General features: G+C 45.3%; 1 protein-coding gene across 1 annotated transcript in view; it reads left to right on the top strand.

Moving 5' to 3' along the window:
* LARS2 (leucyl-tRNA synthetase 2, mitochondrial) overlaps positions 1 to 17,606 on the top strand; it is a 162,136-nt gene that overhangs the window by 141,736 nt on the left and 2,794 nt on the right. The window contains exons 16-20 of the mRNA XM_082848549.1: positions 30 to 212; positions 1,781 to 1,950; positions 3,887 to 3,964; positions 4,863 to 4,974; positions 16,295 to 16,422. Of these exons, the coding sequence (XP_082704675.1) occupies positions 30 to 212; positions 1,781 to 1,950; positions 3,887 to 3,964; positions 4,863 to 4,974; positions 16,295 to 16,422 (671 nt within the window). The remainder of the gene's footprint in view (positions 1 to 29; positions 213 to 1,780; positions 1,951 to 3,886; positions 3,965 to 4,862; positions 4,975 to 16,294; positions 16,423 to 17,606) is intronic.

Raw genomic sequence — 17,606 nt, 5'->3', positions numbered from 1 at the left:
CCCTGCTGTTGCAATTTTCTGGTGTCTAGGTTCTGTTCCTGTTCATGCAAACACGAGGGAGAAGTTAGAGGTGACTTGGGAGAAGATGAGCAAATCCAAGCACAATGGCGTGGACCCCGAGGCCGTTGTGGAGCAGTACGGCATTGACACCATCCGGCTCTACATCCTTTTCGCCGCCCCTCCTGAGAAGGATATCTTGTGGGATGTAAAAAGTAAGTCACCTTCCTCTTCCCAGCCTGCCTCCTCTGTGAACCGCCTCGGTGCCAAAGGAATTCAAGGAAGGAAATGTCTTTGCTGAGTCAATAGTAGGGTTCTAGGAATCAGCTCTGTGAGGCAAGTAGCAGTTTGCCCAACATCCTGTGCCATTCCTAGGCTAGTTTTCTCAGATGTAATGAGCGTCCAACTTTTGGGGGAGCTCGCTGTGACTGCAGACTCCCAGTCCTCACCACAGCCCTGCTGACCCAGCCCCCAGGCCAGAGCCCCGGAGCCTGCCTTCAGTGAGTCTGTGGTGTTCTCATGCAGGTTCTTCGAGGATCCCACTTTGAAAACGTTTCCTTGAGCCAGACTGGTGTTTGTGGTACTCCTGGGCCCACTGTGTTCCACAGAGGCCAGTCCCCTTTTGGTCTAACCTGAAAGGTTTTTTCTAGAATGGTGTCATTGCCTGTCACCAGTCCAGAAAACCCCGCATGGGGCCTGGTCCTGATGTTACTTGTGACCTCTTCAGTCACCCACAGTAGCCTTCAGAGGCCCCCCGCAGGGGAGATTCGTCCCTCCAAAGTTGTTTAGACCTAAAATGGTGTGAGGTAGAATAATCTCAGGTATCTGGATATCCTAGAATAAGCTGTCCAACAGTAATCAGTAATTCAGTTTTCCTTCATGTGGTCTTATCCAAGTGTTATGGGAAAAAGAAATCAGATGCCTGGAATCACCGTTCAGTTCAACACACCATTTCTAGTGAGAAGTGTGGTCTGGAGCAGTGGTCACAGATGCCAGTCCTGGAACTAGAATCCCTGGGGACACTCAGGCCCAGGTTCTGGCTCCCCAGCCCTCCCTGTGGGACCAGCTCCAGGAATCTGTCTCTAACAGGCCTTCCAGAAGATCCTGCTGTGCCTCCAGGCTTTAGAATGTCTAGTCCAGTGGCTGAAGTGTAAAAGACCTGAACTGGCCCTGATTTGGTTAGCCATGTGACCAGGGCCACCAGGTGAAGCTGTTCAACTTCTCCAGATCAGATGAACAGCTGATTTGATGAACACATCTGATCTGGCAAGGACAGGGGTTGTGTTAAAACACCTCAGGCTGTGCAGCACTGCAGCTCAGAGTGCGGTCTGTGGACCACTGCCGCCTCTGCATGTTACCTGTCCACGTGAGATGGGGCACCTGCACCAGTGTAAGTCAACCCTGTCTCCAAGCACACTGTTAGTTCCGAGGACACTTTTGTCACAGCAAGATTTCTTAACCAAGGAGGCAGTGCCCTGATGCACATCCTGGCCCAAGCTTCTAAGCTCGTTGTGGGCCAGTGACAGTTGGTGGAAACCCTTTGTGTAGCCCTGCCATCCTGTACTCTGAATATTTGGAGCTCTAAGAAATGATAGAGTCAGTCCTGGTCTGAGTTCCCAGACACTGGAAGCCAGGAAGGACCCTTCTCCGTGCCCTTGGAGAGATCCACCGGGCACAATGAAGTGTCTCTTCATTCACAGGTGCTTTGTCACTTAGGTATAACCAAACCAATCATTCTCATATGTCTCTCTTTCTCTCTCTCATTCACTGACATTACACTCAGCCGACGCTCTCCCTGGGGTGCTGAGATGGCAGCAGCGTCTCTGGTCCTTGGCAACTCGATTTATCGAGGCCAGGGTTTCTGGGAAGGTTCCCAGGCCTCAGCTGTTGAGTAACGAGGAGAAAGCCGAGGGCAGGAAGCTGTGGGAGTACAAGAACTCCATCATCTCTCAGGTCAGAAACCTTCCAGGGGACACTGGTTGATTCTGTAACTGAGCCCTCGTGATCTGTGTGGCTCACCCTGCCTTGGGGTGGGCACTCTGGGTCTTCCTCCTTTCTTATTATGGTGGCCCACTTGCCTTGATTAATTGATCTTACTGCTTTGGGTATTTCACCAAGGTGGAGCAACAGTGCAAACGTCATGAACAGAGATGCTCTCAGGAAATGGCTCCCACTAATGGTGCCTCCCATTTAACCATTCCGGATCTCAAGAAGCTGCCCACTTTCCATGTTTCCATATTTAACACATCCAGGTAGAGAACCAAATTTAATATCATACTGATGACACACTGTATATGTTATAAAAACAGAAACAGAATTTTAGAGTTGAAAGGGGCTGGAAAAGACTCTCTTCTTTAGCCTCCTCCTCATCCCATCTGTGGGCAGAGCTGAGACACAGAGAGGTTAAATGTCTTATGAAAGTCACACAACCAGTGAGGAACAGAGCAGAGTTCCCTGATACTCAGAATAGCGAGTACTTTCCCATTCAGGTACTTTGTTACACAATGTTCACGTGAGTTATTGTGGGTTAAATTTTACAGGTAAAATAATTGTTCACTTTATCTTCTTAGAGAATAGTATATTATTGTCTAAATCATTTTAAAAGATTCTTCATTGATAGCATCCCTTTAAATTGTTCATCTAGAGGTCTGCTGTAATACCATGACATTCACCTTTTTTAAGAACTTTGTGAAAAAATGTCATATATCTTTGAAAGAAGGCCCTTAGGAAATCTGAAGCCATTTTTTAATGGGTACCAGATACCCCAAATTCTCCTTAGGCTGAATTTTTTTTTTTAAGTTGTGCTGATTCAAGCTTAGAAAGTTAGCCAAGGTCACTTCGCTGGACTCTGGCAACTGATTACATTGAAGGAGCAGGGCTTTTCCTCTGGTTTGTATAACCTGCAGTGGCCCTGGGTCCAGCATGGTCTCATTTATTGACACTTCTTCAGCTTTATTTTCATCCTCTCTACTATAGTACAGAGAAACAGAGCTCACTGAATTGAATTTAGTGATCTGAGTGATGCCTGAATGATCGTTTTCATACCCCATATTTTCTCTTTGGATTTGGCAAATTCTTCTCTTCTGTCAGATAATGGAATTGGGTTATTTCAACAAGTTGGAAACTCTGGACATCTTAAGGATGTGTTATTTTTCTATATCTTTGCCCATGGTCAAAATTGAAAAGCACCAACAGGAAAAAGCTGACAAATCGTATTTGTGTTCTTGTGTTGACTCCATGTTTAACAATGTAAAACTAACCTTATCCCGTATACCAATAATCTTCACTGTGAATTGAAGTCATGTAACCACAGAGAGGTGACATCCTTTACCCCATCTCCTGTTTACTATCGTTTTGATGTTTGCTCATCAAATGGGTCCTGCCTCCTTTTCAGGTAATGATCAGTGTTTTCTTAGGCACCTACTATGGGAACCAACACTGTCCCAAATATGGGGGAAGAGTAACAGTCTTGAGTGGTGGAAACAACATTGACTTTGATTTTTAAAATCTTTGTGCTGGGGTTCCCTGGTGGCGCAGTGGTTGAGAGTCCGCCTGCTGATGCAGGGGACACGGGTTCGTGCCCCAGTCCGGGAAGATCCCGCATGCCACAGAGCGGCTGGGCCCGTGAGCCATGGCCTCTGAGCCTGTGCGTCCGGAGCCTGTTGCTCCGCAGCGGGAGAGGCCACAACAGTGAGAGGCCCGCGTACAGCAAAAAAAAAAAAATCTTTGTGCTGACGAAACATAAAGGGACTATTTAAGATAGTGAATACATTTATAAATATCTTTTATTGCATGCATTTAGTTTCACATTTTTTGGATAATTTAGTTTTTTTATGGAAAGCTTAGAGGAAATTTGAACAAAGTGAATAATTCAACTTTTTACGAATAGGTGACTGCCCATTTCACAGAGGACTTCTCACTGAATTCTGCGATTTCTCAACTGATGGGACTCAGCAGTGCCCTCTCGGTAGGTGGCCCGTCTGTGCTCATTTGCTGGTAACCGAGGAGGGAGCGTGGCTTCCAGTCACGTGGTGAGGTGGCCTGCAGCTCCTTGAGGGCAGAGACTATGCCTTTCTGGACGTTTTATCTCTGAAGTCTGGTGTATAGTAGGTACCCCATAAAGTGAATGGGTGTGACTGAGTTAACTGATTAGCCACACCTCAGGAAGACACTGAGTGTTTGCAGGAACTGTCGAAGAATGGGGAACCCTGAGCTCCCTGAGGGGCGCAAGAGGACTCCTGTCCTGGAGGTTCCACATTGCAGAACCTTTGAGCTAGTCTCTGTATTTCCCACTGGTTCTGTGCACATAGGAATCATAGCTGAGTTAAGAATTAGGACCGACCTGGATTCTAATCTGGTCTCCATCTCTTGGTTAACCGTGTACGCAGGGACAGATGACTCTCCCACTCTAACCCTTAGCTGCTTTATCTGTCAAATGGGGTAACAATACTGCCCTCAAAGGGTAGTAAAAACCAAATGCGTTAGCATCAGACCGTGGGCGTGGTTAAATGCTCAGTCAACAGTATATCTGCTCAGGAATTCCCTGGCGGTCCAGTGATTAGGGCTCTGCACTTCCATTGCAGGGGGCACGGGTTCGATCCCTGGTCCAGGAAACTAAAATCCTGCAAGCCGCGCAGCACGGCCAAAAAGACAAATAGTAATATATCTGCTGTTGCTGCTCCAGCTATTTTTAATACTATGATTAAATGGGGAAAGTTCTTTGCCTAGAGCAAAAATGATGTTGAAGAGGGTTTCTTCCTGCCTGTTTGTGTCTCTGGATTTCACATGCATTCATGGCCTTTCTTACCCAGGCTTATCTTGTACACCTCAGTGTTCTTACATTGCTGTTCTTTTCTGTTCCTCAGCAAGCTTCTCAGAGAGTTGTTCTCCACAGCCCTGAGTTTGAGGATGCTCTCTGCGCCCTGATGGTGATGGCTGCTCCCATGGCCCCTCACATAACCTCGGAGCTCTGGGCAGGTAGGTGGGGAGGCCTTGCTTGACCAGTTACTACTGAGCAGCATGTGCTCCAGCCTCTTGTTGAGCATTATGCAGCCGTGGGGTCCAGCGTTTGGCATCTGCACTTGGGACGTCTCTGTGGAAATGGGAATGAAGTGAGAAGGTGCTGTGCAGGAGGACTTGATGGTTATTCTGGGCCCCGTTCTCCAGACCTTGTGTTCAGAGGTCTCCTGTGACTTCTGTGGATGTTTCAAAGCTTGCAGAAGCCAGGCAGCCAAGGGATGCTGTGTTTACATCATGCTTTTATCTGGGGGCCTCTGAGAAGTAGCATTCATTTCTTTTTCATAATTATTTTAGCTCTTCTCACCTGTTTATTCTTCTCAGTAGAACTCTGGCATAGTTCTGTTAAGTTCTCCCAAAATCTCCTTGAGATTTTGATTGAGATTTGGTTAAACCTAGAATTAACTTGGGAAAGTTTCACATTTTTACTGCATCTAGGCTTCCATTCCAAAACATGATCTGTCTCTCCATTCATTCAAGACTTCCCTCGTGCCTGGGCAAGTTTTGTAATTTTCTTCATGTAGGTCCCACACATTTCTTAAGATTATTCTCAAGTAATCTTGCCACATTTCATTTTATTTTTGTTATTGTGACTGGAATCTTTTTTCTTTAATAATTTTTGACTGGTAATATCTGGCATATAATTTTTAATATTAATTTACTTCCTTATTTTCTAACCAGATTCCCTACCAATCTCTCCTCCTTCATTTAAGGGGTAGAATCCTCTTGGATTTTCCAGGAGTCTATGATCAGCAAATAAGTTTAAGTTTTCTCCTTTCTGATAGTAATGCCCTTGTGTCTGTTTACTTTCTTTAATATACTGCTTAGAAAACCGTATGTAATGTTAAAGAATACTGGCAAGAGCCAATCTTGTTTCATTTCCAGATTTAAATGGAACACTTCCCTGTTAGGTATGGTGTTGGCTGTTGGTTTACAGTAGATATTCCCTGTCATGTTAAGGAAGTGGCCTTCTAACCTTGTTTACCAGAACTCGTCTTAGGAATTGGGAGGTAGATTTTACTTAACATCCATTCTTCAATTGTTATGGTGTTGTATCCTTTGCTTTTAATTTTCCCCTTTGCCCTGTTGTCATGACCTACGTCCAATTAATTGATTGCCTAATAGCCTATTGTGGGATAAATTTACCTTAACCATGGGGTAGTAAACCTTTAACATACTGTTAAATTCTATTTGCTAGTGTTTTATTTAGAATTTTGCAATTATACGCCTAAGAGACACCAGTTTTTTCTTAGTAGGCATTGTCAGGTTTGGGAATAAGGGTTTTGCTGACTTCACCAAGTGAATTGAGTTGCTTCTGTGCTTTAGAACAGACTATACAGGACAAGACATTCACCCATTCTTTGCTGAATAGCCAGAATGCCCTAAAGGGTGGGTGGTATTAGGCCCTGCCAGGATACTGCCATATCATATTAGATTGTGTAGCCTTTCATTATCTCCTTAGGCAGGAAACATGCCTCTTTCATTTAGCATTGGTGATCATTAAGTCTTTTAAATGGCACACTGTTAATTCTTTCCTAGTCTTCTCTTCTTTTAAAGCAAAACTTATCTAATTTATAATAAAAGTGTTTACTCTGACCCTAGAATATACAGATCTCTCCCTTTTATCGTCCTTTTTTGTCCCACATTGTCTGTCTGCCTCCTTCATTTCATTTCTCCCAGGAGGGACTGATGTAAATGGGGTTTTCAGAAACTCCCTCCTTGCATTGCCCCTCCAGTCTCTGTGTTTTAGGGCCAGGATTTGGGAGGGTGGCAGAGAGGGTCTGCTGTCTCCAGGGTCCTGTCCCTGCCCAGCAGGTCTTACCAGACAGGTGTACACTGTGGTGTTACCCTGTTAGTCTGTCCTTCAATTGTGTGACAAGATCTCCAGTAGGATATACACTAAAGCAGTATGGTAGCAACTGGCCCATTTCAAACTTTGCTCCATGTTTTTTTCCACACACAATACCAGTGGGCTTTTGTGAGCTGTGTTATAATAAGGAGTGGATCTAGACTGAGTCTTAGTTTTGCTAGCATGTCTCATTCAGCCATTCAGTAAACATTCATTGAGAATGTATTTTGTGCCAGGCTCTGTTTTAGGCATTGGTGGGAAAGCTGGGGAGGGCATTCTGAGCAGTGGGCATTGCAGTCTGTGTTCATTCACTTGAGAAGATCTTCCCTCAAGCTTTACAAATTCATGGCAACTAATTTTTTTTTTTTTTAATTCAAAGAAACAATGGGAAGCCTTTGTCTCCTGGCTCTGCACATGTGTATGTGTGTGGCTCCTCTGAATGAGCATCGGGGGCTATAGCACAGTCAAGTGAGGAGTCCTACACACCAGGCATATCACCCTGGTCATTAACTCACAGACAGGTCTTTGTCAGGTGCCTTCTGGAGAGAATGGGGCCATGACCCCTTCCTGCCTCTCCCAGCAGCGGATAAGGGCCAGTGTCACAAGGTGTTGAAAGTTCTTTGCAAACAGAAGTGCTATGTTGTGAGGGTCATTATTGTCATCCCACACTGTCAGTCACTCTTGTCTCAAGCCTTTGGGACAGTTTTTACACCCATTTGGTTTATTCTAAAAGACATAGCTTTCATATAACTTCTGGTTTCATTCCTGCATCTTCGAAAGATAACCTCACAATGATTATAATGGAAATGTGGTCAGTGAGGGTGGGATGTTCAGAAATTACCATTTCTCAGAATTCTCCAGAGAAGCAGGTTTTCATAAAAGAGATCCTCCCTCAAGGGCAGCAGAATTGAGATCTGTCTTCTGGGGGGCAATTTGGGGTCCATGGGCAAAATGGCCATCATGGCTCTGGATAAAAGGAAACCTTTAGAGAAGCCCAGAGCGCTTCTCTACCGATCACTTTAAGAATCAGTGGAGACCCAAGAAACAGAACCAGTGTCTTGGCAGTGTGCACACTTCAACAGGATAAGGAAATCTTTTTTTCCTTCCTGAAACTTTGGATCTGAGAAGGTCAATAGACCACATCTGAATTTACAAACTTATCTTTTGTTTACCACCATAGAATACTGTCCTATCTATGAGGGTGTTAGGGAAATTTTGCATATTTGGAGTTACTGATACTGTTTCCACACAAAGGACACAAGGTTTCCTTTGTTGGTGGATAGTAAAAAAAAAACGGAAAATCACCAAACAGGGAGCTCCTTGGTGGTACTCTGGTTAAAGGTATCATTTTATCACCATCAAAAATGACCTTTCTAAGAATATACCAGCAATACAAATGAGCTGGTTTTATCTTATATGCAGAATAAGGGCAACTGCCTCAGGTCCCCCTCTTGGGCAGTTGGTGGGGGGAACTACAGCAGCTACGCAGGTGTAAAGCAGGGAGGAGCCTGACAGCAGCTAAAATACTCTAACATGCACTCTCTCACCAAAGCTCCATCAGGAGGCTTGTTGTCCATCTGTAAGATCCACCCTCCCCCAAGTTGCTCTCCAGTCTACTGGCTGCCACCACCAACTGGGTTCAGATAATACAGACTATCCCTTGGTAAATGCTTTTGGCAGTTTTAGGCATGGGTAAGTGTGCCTCCTCAGGATGACCCTCCTCCTCCCCTCTCCACAAGGAAATCATTCTAATGCCCAAACAGTGCCCAAGTTTCATCTCCATAGTCTTTTTCTTCATCCTTAGAGGGCACATTTTTTTTGGAAAAAAAAAAGATCAGGGTTTGGCTGGGCATCTAGTCCAGTATTTAGCTCAAAATGATATTCCCACAGTATTCAGGTTCACATAAATTCATCTCAATTCAGTTCAGACTCAAATTCACTGTTGGTATTAGTCATCATATTACTAATCACAGTCTTTTACTGAGCCTTGCTCAGGGTTTGTTAGGAAGCACCTGTCTATGCCTTTTTCCAGAGGCTCAATTCTGCACCTTCCTTGGAAGGGTCACATCCTTGCCAAAACTCCATGGTGGGTGGTGGAACAATTTAGCTTGTGCATGCCCCCCCAAGAAATACGTAGCTAATGATAAGAATGTATGGTGTCAAACTGGAGAGGGACAAAATGGTTCTAGTGACAAAATTATCTCTATCAGAGAGAAAAACTCTTCAGTGGGATTTTTTTCACAGCCTCCCATTCAGTGCTCTGAGGAGTTGCCTCGCAAATGTCCATTATTACTCTGCTCAGTCACACCCTAGGACAGCTCTAGCCCTCATTACCCATTTGTAATAATAATAATACCTTGCATTTAATGTACTGCTTATCATATGTATGATATGTCCTATAACATTTATGATATATTTATTTACATTTAATTATAATTTAATGTATGTATTTTATAATGTACTGCTTTATCATATATATATATAGTACATTAAATTCACGATAATTTGATTCCTATCTGTGAAGTAAATAATTAACCCAGCAGCCTTGAGTTACTCAAATCTTGTACATTCTCAGAAGGGCCTACTTGTATGACTAGCCTTTGGCTGGCTCCTAGGAACTGAGGTCTTAGAATGTTCCCTATGCTACTAACTGATTAGGGCACTGTGCATGTTTGAGGTCTTGAACCACATTATACCAGCTTGTGTGGATAGTTTGTGTAAAAAATGTGATTTATGGTGAACACGTGCTTTCCTTCTGGAGGGTCTGAAGTTTCAGTAACTGCAGTTACCACTGCAGTTACCCCAATAAAAACCCTGGACTCTTAGGCTCAAGCAGACTTCCCTGGAAGAAAACATTTTGTATGTGTTTCTGCAGTTCCTTGCTGGGGGATTTAGTATGTCCTGTGTGACTCCACTGGGAGAGGACTCTTGGAAGCTTATACCTGGTATCCTCCAGCTTCTGCCTGATGTACCTTTTTCCTTTATTGATCCTGCTTTTTATCCCTTTGCTGTAATAAACTATAGCCTGACTATAAAAAAAAAAAGACCTTTCTAACAGGCAGCAGCTTGGATGGATCTCAAGGGGATTATGGTGAGTGAAAAAAAAGCCAATCTCGGGCTTCCCTGGTGGCGCAGTGGTTGAGAGTCCACCTGCCGATGCAGGGGACACAGATTCGTGCCCTGGTCCGGGAGGATCCCGCGTGCCGCAGAGCGGCTGGGCCTGTGAGCCGTGGCCGCTGGGCCTGCGCGTCCGGAGCCTGTGTTCCGCAACGGGAGAGGCCACAACAGTGAGAGGCCCGCGTACCGCAAAAAAAAAAAAAAAAAAAAGCCAATCTCAAAAGGCTGTATATTCTATGATCCCATTTATAACATTCTTGAAAAAAACAAAATTACAGAGATGAAGAACACATTAGTGGTTGCCCAGGGTAGGGTTGGGGACTGGGCAGAAGGGATGGTGGCCATAAAAGGGGAAAGGGAGCCTTGTGGTGATGGAACAGTTCTGTCTCTTGAGTGCAGTGGTGGTTATATGAAGCCACACGCACACACGTTAGTGCTTATAAAACTGGTGAAATCTTGGGCTTCCCTGGTGGCGCAGTCGTTGAGAGTACGCCTGCCGATGCAGGGGACACGGGTTCATGCTCCGGTCCGGGAAAATCTCACATGCCACGGAGCGGCTGGGCCCATGAGCCATGGCCACTGAGCCTGTGCGTCTGGAGCCTGTGCTCCGCAATGGGAGAGACCACAAGAGTGAGAAGCCCGTGTACCACAAAAAACAAACAAACAAACAAACAAAAACTGGTGAAATCTGAATGAGCTCTGTGGATTGTACCAATGTCCATTTCCTGGTTTTGACATTGTGCTGTAGTTATGCCAGATGTTACCACTGGGGGAGGCTGGGGGAGGGGTCACAGGACCTCCTGTACATTTCTTTGCAACCTCCTATGAATCTATAATTATTTCAATTTCTTTTTGTTTGTTTGTTTTAAATTACCTTTCTAAACCCACAAGTCCTGAGTGTTGAGATTCTGGTTCTGGAATGTCATAGACGATGAGAAAGGAAGGAAGGGAAGAAGCAATTTATTTCTTGTTGTGGAAGGTTTTAACAGACACACACACACACACACACAACTGACCAGATGCAGCCATTCATCCCACTAGTGTGTGAGGCTCCCGTGTCTCCTGCATCGCTCTGCAGAGCAGCGTGAAGGAGCTCGTGGTGATGGGATGGGTCTGCCCTAAGTGCCCAAGGAGCGCTGCTCCTCGAGGGTGATCTCACAGCTATACAAGCCCCGCTTCCGAAGAAAAGTGCATAGAGCCAGCTGCAGAAAATAGCTTCACCCTCCAGCGTACCTCTCTGGGCTTCTTAAAGCAAAAGCAGAACCTAGATTTTTCATTGAAAAGTACATCTATATGCATATTGTAAAACCTTCAGTTCTTACAAAGGGTGTGTCCTAAGTTCCCTCCCATCCTCACCCCTATGCTCAGTTGCTCTCCCCAGGCACCTCCACTGCCAGTTGGATAGTTGATTTGACAGAACTCCATGCATGTATGTGAAATGTTTCTCTCTTACCATATGGAGTGTATAGAGTCATTCTATATCAAAACTTACAGGCTGACCCTGTTCTTTTTTTTTTTTTTTTTTTTTTTTTTTGCGGTACGCGGGCCTTTCACTGTTGTGGCCTCTCCCATTGCGGAGCACAGGTTCCGGACGCGCAGGCTCAGCGGCCATGGCTCACGCACGGGCCCAGCTGCTCCACAGCATGTGGGATCTTCCCGGACCGGGGCACTAACCTGCGTCCCCTGCATCGACAGGCGGACTCTCAACCACTGCGCCACCAGGGAAGCCCTGACCTTGTTCTTTTTTAACAGCTATATGGCGTCCTACCCAGTGAATATTCCATAGGTTATTAAACAGTCATCCACTGATGGGCATTTGAGTGATTTCTCCTCTTTTTCTGTTTTTTTGTGCTGCTTTGAGATGAGCCTCTTGTCCAAAATACAAGTTATTTAAAATGTGGTGATAAGATCTCCATTTCTATTTCTCTGGCCATTTTTACAGTTTCAACAGTGATTTATCTATCTTGGTTTTTGCCTCCGGCTTTTACCTCTTGTCATCTCCAAGTCTTCCATCAATACTTTAATTGTGAGGGTCACAACAAGGTGACCCTTTGCCTCTCTTAAGTTTCTGAAGTAACTCTAATCTTGAAGTATAGTCTACCACCATAAACCCATTTTTCTTAGTAAAAATGGTGGTAAAATATTGTAGCTGTATTGTTTTGCTGTACATATATGCTGTATTCATTAATTTCAACAAAACTGTAAATCTTGGGAATTCCCTGGCGGACCAGCGGTTAGGATTCCACGCTTTCCCTGCCAAGGGTGCAGGTTCAATCCCTGGCTGAGGAACTAAGATCACACAAGCCACGCAGTGCAGCCAAGGAACAACAACAACAGCAACAACAACTGCAAATCTACAAATAATCTGGAAGTGTGGGAACACTTCTTGTAAGGGACGCTAAGATGCTTGTAAGGGACAGTAAGACATCTGCTGATGTTCGGATGGTTTTATACATGAATGTGTATGCTGTGTCAGTGTTGTTATTTCAAAATAATGTCAACAGAACCCTTTCTGTGGGTAAAGGCTAATGTGAAGTAGCATCACTTCCTGTCCACTTCCTTGGAAGTGCCAGGGCTGGACGAGGCATGATGGGGATGAGACACCACAGAGTCCTCAGGTCCTCCTCTGTGTGTATATGAGGATGGGGGTGGGCTGGAGACAGGTCTGCCATCCACAGGCACCATGACCACCCAGCACTCACTTCGGGTGCCATGGTGGCATGGCAACCTCACCAGCTCTCAGAGCAGGAGAGGAGGCTTGTTTCAGTTATTTCACGGGAAGGTCAGCAACAACAGCTCTCCAGAGGAGGGGCAGGAAGGGCGTGGGCTGAGAGCGACAGCTGGCCCTTCGTGGTGGCCTTGTGTGCCAGGGCCTTGCCACTTCCCAGCCTGTGTTCAGACTTTCTCCACATGCTTCCCAAAGGCCAGCTCTTGACTTGACCTGTGTCACGTAAAGAAACCATTGTATTTGCCATGCAAATATTAGGTATTTTTACTACCCTAAAAAGAGCAGGAAGGCAAAAACACTACGTAGAACTGGGGGTGGTAAGTTTCTTTTCCTCCCTGCTGAGCAGGATGGCCCCGCTCCCATCTATATGGAATTGCTGGCAGGGGCCCAGGCCGCTATAAATAAGCATCCAAATTGCTCCAGGAAGGCTAGACTTCCTCATTTTTTTTAAAGTGGAATTTGTAACAGCTTCTGCCCAGAACATTTGTGTCCAATGTCCTTTCATCTCCCAGGCATCCTGTACAACTGCCATGCGGAGATTTTGGAATGCTTCCCACTGCAGCTGGGTCACAGGACAAGGCGTGCTGGCCCAGCCAGCTAAAATAAAGAAGTAATTATCTTCCTTCTGTGACCTCTGTCTTGCGATATGAGTCTTAATAGGATCCCTTCTGAGGAACAAGCAGGAAGCTCCTTTCTGCTTCTGCCAAAAGGCACATCTGTTAGAAATGGAGTAGGTTCATTAGAAGCATGGGAATCCCAGGACACAGGGGCCAGATGGGCCCCAGCAATACATCTTTTATGCTACTTGATTCTCAGACCCCGATGGGCCTTTCCTTCCCTCAGGTTGACTAGCAGCACAGGGTTACAATAGGAGTGACAAATAGTAAAACATGTGAAGCTACAACAAATCTGTGATGCCTGCACAAGAACCAAGACAGAGGTCAACAGAACAAAATGGACCAGTGCTATTCAGAGTGGTCCGTAGACCTGAGGCTGGTCTAGGAACTGTCTCTAGGCCAAGATAAGGAGCTTAGTAGGTACATCACCTGTGTCACTAAGCACATATTCGTGTAAGGCTGACCATTTTTTTGGTAGCAAGAATTTCTCAATGAAGGAAGCAGTGTGTTAATTCATATTCTGGCCCGTTCTTCAGCTCATCACAGACAGGCATTTTGAGTATCTTTGTAGTGAATAGTTCTGAAACCATCCCTAATATAATATATTGTAAAAGAAAAATCACAAAAAAATAGGGAAGAGAAGGTTTATTCAACAGATTGGATTTGGAGAATTGACCAAGTTTTTTTTTGTTGTTTGTTTGTTTGTTTTGCGGTACGCGGGCCTCTCACTGTTGTGGCCTCCCCCGTCGTGGAGCACAGGCTCCGGATGTGCAGGCTCATGGGCCCATGGCTCACGGGCCCAGCCGCTCCGCGGCATGTGGGATCTTCCCAGACTGGGGCACGAACCCGCGTCCCCTGCATCGGCAGGCGGACTCTCAACCACTGCGCCACCAGGGAAGCCCTGACCAAGTTCTTTTTAAGAATGTTTTTTCACATTATATGCAAAATAAATTATGGGTAAATGGGCAAGAAAATGAAACCTAAAAAAAAAAACAGAAGAAAAATCTTGAACTGATGTTATAGCATGGAAAACTGTTTTTAAATATCTTTTCTAATTACAAAAGTAATAAGTATTCCTTGTAGAAAATCTATAATTTTTTTTGAAATTTATGTTTATTTTTATAGTTCTAGTTATTCCATTTCACTCTGTATAATATTCTGTTGAATAAATAGCTCACAATTTATTTATCTAGTCCCCTACTAATGGACATATGGGCTGTTTGAAGTTTTCATTATTTTTACTATTAAAAAAACGTCAACAATGCTTCAGTGAATGCTCTGGTAGCTGTCTTCTTCCTAATACTACTAAAGGCCTAGATAGAGGCAGTACATGAGAATTCCATTGTTTCGCTTCCTCACCAGCATTGGTATTGTTTCAGTGGTGGTTTTTCATCATCATCAATAAATTTGTTTTTAATAGAAAGATCACCTATACTTCTGCCTCCCGGGGTTAATGCTTGCTGCTTTTCTGATGTATTTCCTTCTAAATTTTTATCTGTTTATTTAAATATTTACTAAAACTGTGGCCATACTGTATATACTATTGTGTGTCATCCTTTTCCATGAAATTGATTATTAGTTTAAAATGTAGGAAAAAAGAGAATCCAAAACTATATCTATAGCATGATCCTGGTGGTAGTTTGGTTTCATTTTGTGGAGTTGGTTTGTACATACAAGTATTCATTAAATACATTACATTAGTATCTTTCAAAATAAAAAGTTAAAAAGATGCTATCCATGTAAACATGATTTTCTTCTTTGTTTTTAGACTTTTTACAAATTTTCTGCAAGGAGCATGCATTACTTTTGTCATCAAAGAACATAAAATAAAACATTGTCATTCACAGCCCAGTGTTCGGGACTGGCATTGGTGGGATTCATTCCCTCTGTCCCAGACTTGGCCTCAGACCATCCCCTGAGCTATGGGCCCGTCCCTCAAATGCATCTGCTGGTCTCAAGGCTAGTAATAAGGGGGAGGTATGTAAGGGCCACCCCACCTCCACCAGCCCTGGAAAAGCCATTCACAGCGTAAGGGCTGTGCATCTACCATAGCACCGCCCCCAGTGTGGGCACACGGGCCACATGCACTTGCCCGCTTGCCCAGGGCTTGCCTCTGGGAGGACCAGGAGGCAGCGGGGATACCACACAACAATTGCCCAGGGATCTGTTTTCTGCTCTGTGTATTTCCTGCCCATTTGGGGGCATCTTTTGTACTCATGAGATCAACAGAGGCTTGGAAATCCAACTTTCCCGGCTAGGAAGCCCCTGGTTGAAGTCGCAAAGCACTGACAGTTGGCCCTGAGCAGCTCTGGATGGTGAGCCTCCTCTGCTTTGGGAGCTGCAGCGTGAAGCACTCTGGGAAGAGAGACTGGAGAGGGTTTCATTCCTCCCTGCTTCCTCGGGTTTGGCCCACCCTGAGCCAAGGACAGCTCTTTCCAATTTGGTAATGGCGGGAGCCCCTCCTGAGAAGAAGTTTAGCGGAAAGGTTGAGCGCCCTCAGAGTAGGTCCAGGAGGAGCACCCGCTGTTCTCAGCATGTTGGCTCTGGTGATTATGAGTAAAAGTACTCTCAGGCCACAAGTATTCATGGGCCAGAAAGGAAGCAAATGCAGCTCATTACTTTGGGATCCACTCTCAGGAGCACAAAGGATTCCTTCACCAGCAGGACTGCAGAGAGACCGAGTAAAAGCAGCAGCCTTGCTTTTGCAAATGCACTTGAGAACAGTGTGTCCATCCATCGTTATGGCTCTGGGTGTTGTTTGAAAAAAAAGAAAAAGAAAGCTACCTATAAACTGGGATGATGAGGCAGGCTGAAGGAAGTAGGGGGCACCTGGTAGGCTGTGGAAAGCCATGATGTGGCCTCCTGGGGCCTCAGACGGCTCCAAGCCAGGCTGTGTCAGGGCAAACGCTTTATTAGTGCTCCCAAGGGCCTCGTACGTGCTCAGTGACTCTCTGTGCCTTGGCGTTGCAGGCCTGGCGCTGGTGCCAAGGAAGCTGTGTACTCACTACGCCTGGGACACCAGTGTGCTGCTTCAAGCCTGGCCAGCTGTGGACCCGCAGTTCCTCCAGCAGCCCGATGTCATACAGATGGCGGTTCTGGTGAGTGTCTCCTGCAGCCCCCAGGGCCAAGGTGAACCGGCCACACACACACGGATGGGTTTGGAAGTTTCTCGCCAGGCCTTTCTAGCCCACTCAGCTCTCCGCCCAACCCTCCAGCCTGTCTTCCTTTGCCAGCACCTTCAGTTTTGAAGTTACCACATACCAAAAGCTTGTGAGCATAAAACTTGTGGCCAGAAAGTGGAAAGTATCAACCTGTCCTGCATTATAGGTTCTAATTGTCTTCCTTTACAACTGTGTTTCAATCTCTCTAAGTTTCATTCAGCTGCTCTGGGCTCTTAGAGGGGGTAGGGTGATGGTGAGGAGGTGGGCAAGGAACACCTCGCGCTGCAAAATATATTTCAGAAAGGCTACATGAAATTTATTTTTTGGTAAATTGCATCATTTTAAATACACAAAAGTAGTTGATTATAGAGCAAATAACTCTCCTATAGTTTATCCTTATGTAATTTTTATGTATTTAATTTGTTTAATCTGAGACCCATTATGAGGAATATCTCCTAAATATGCTAATGTGGCTGAAGAGGGAAAGAAAACAAGGGGTGAACCTTTTAGTCTGAACCACACGTGGGCCAGCTAACTTACATCCCAAGTTTAATTTAACTCTCATCACCCTAAAAGATAGGCATAGCTGTTCCCATTTTTTTCGGCTGAGGACACAGGCTCAGAGAAGCTCGTCACCTTGCCCACGTTTATTTGTTTATTCCTCAGTCATTATCAAGTTACCTATGCTATCAATACATCAGGCACAGTGCTAGGCTCTGGGGACACAAACTGAAATGCAAAAAACAGGGTCCCTGCCCTCACGGAGCTTAAAGCCTGGTGGGAAAGATAGGGGAAAAGAAGAAGGAAAGAGAAAAATAAACAAAATAATTGCAAACTGTGGAAAGTACCACAAAGTAATCACCCAGGGGCTGAACAGGAGCCGGGCCTGCCAGGCCCCACCTGCTTCGTCTGCAAACCCTGGGCCCTGCGGGCAGATCCATGTTGGGAAAGCCAGTTGCCCCCAGGAGACTGGCTCCTTCACAGATGCTCTGTCTCCATACCACCTCCCCGACACTTAGTTCCTCGCTGCCTCCGATTTGCCCCCCCCCCTCCATGGAGGGGAGGAGCGGGGCTGCCCTGCTAGGCTTCTTCCCAAAATCCTCAAAACCGAAACCAGCCTG

The sequence above is a fragment of the Leucopleurus acutus genome, assembly GCF_964270905.1.
Source record: "Leucopleurus acutus genome assembly, chromosome: 10".
NCBI classification, from domain to species: domain Eukaryota; kingdom Metazoa; phylum Chordata; class Mammalia; order Artiodactyla; family Delphinidae; genus Leucopleurus; species Leucopleurus acutus.
The sequence above is the reverse complement of the archived record's forward strand: the minus strand, read 5'-3'. Positions and strand labels throughout refer to the sequence as shown.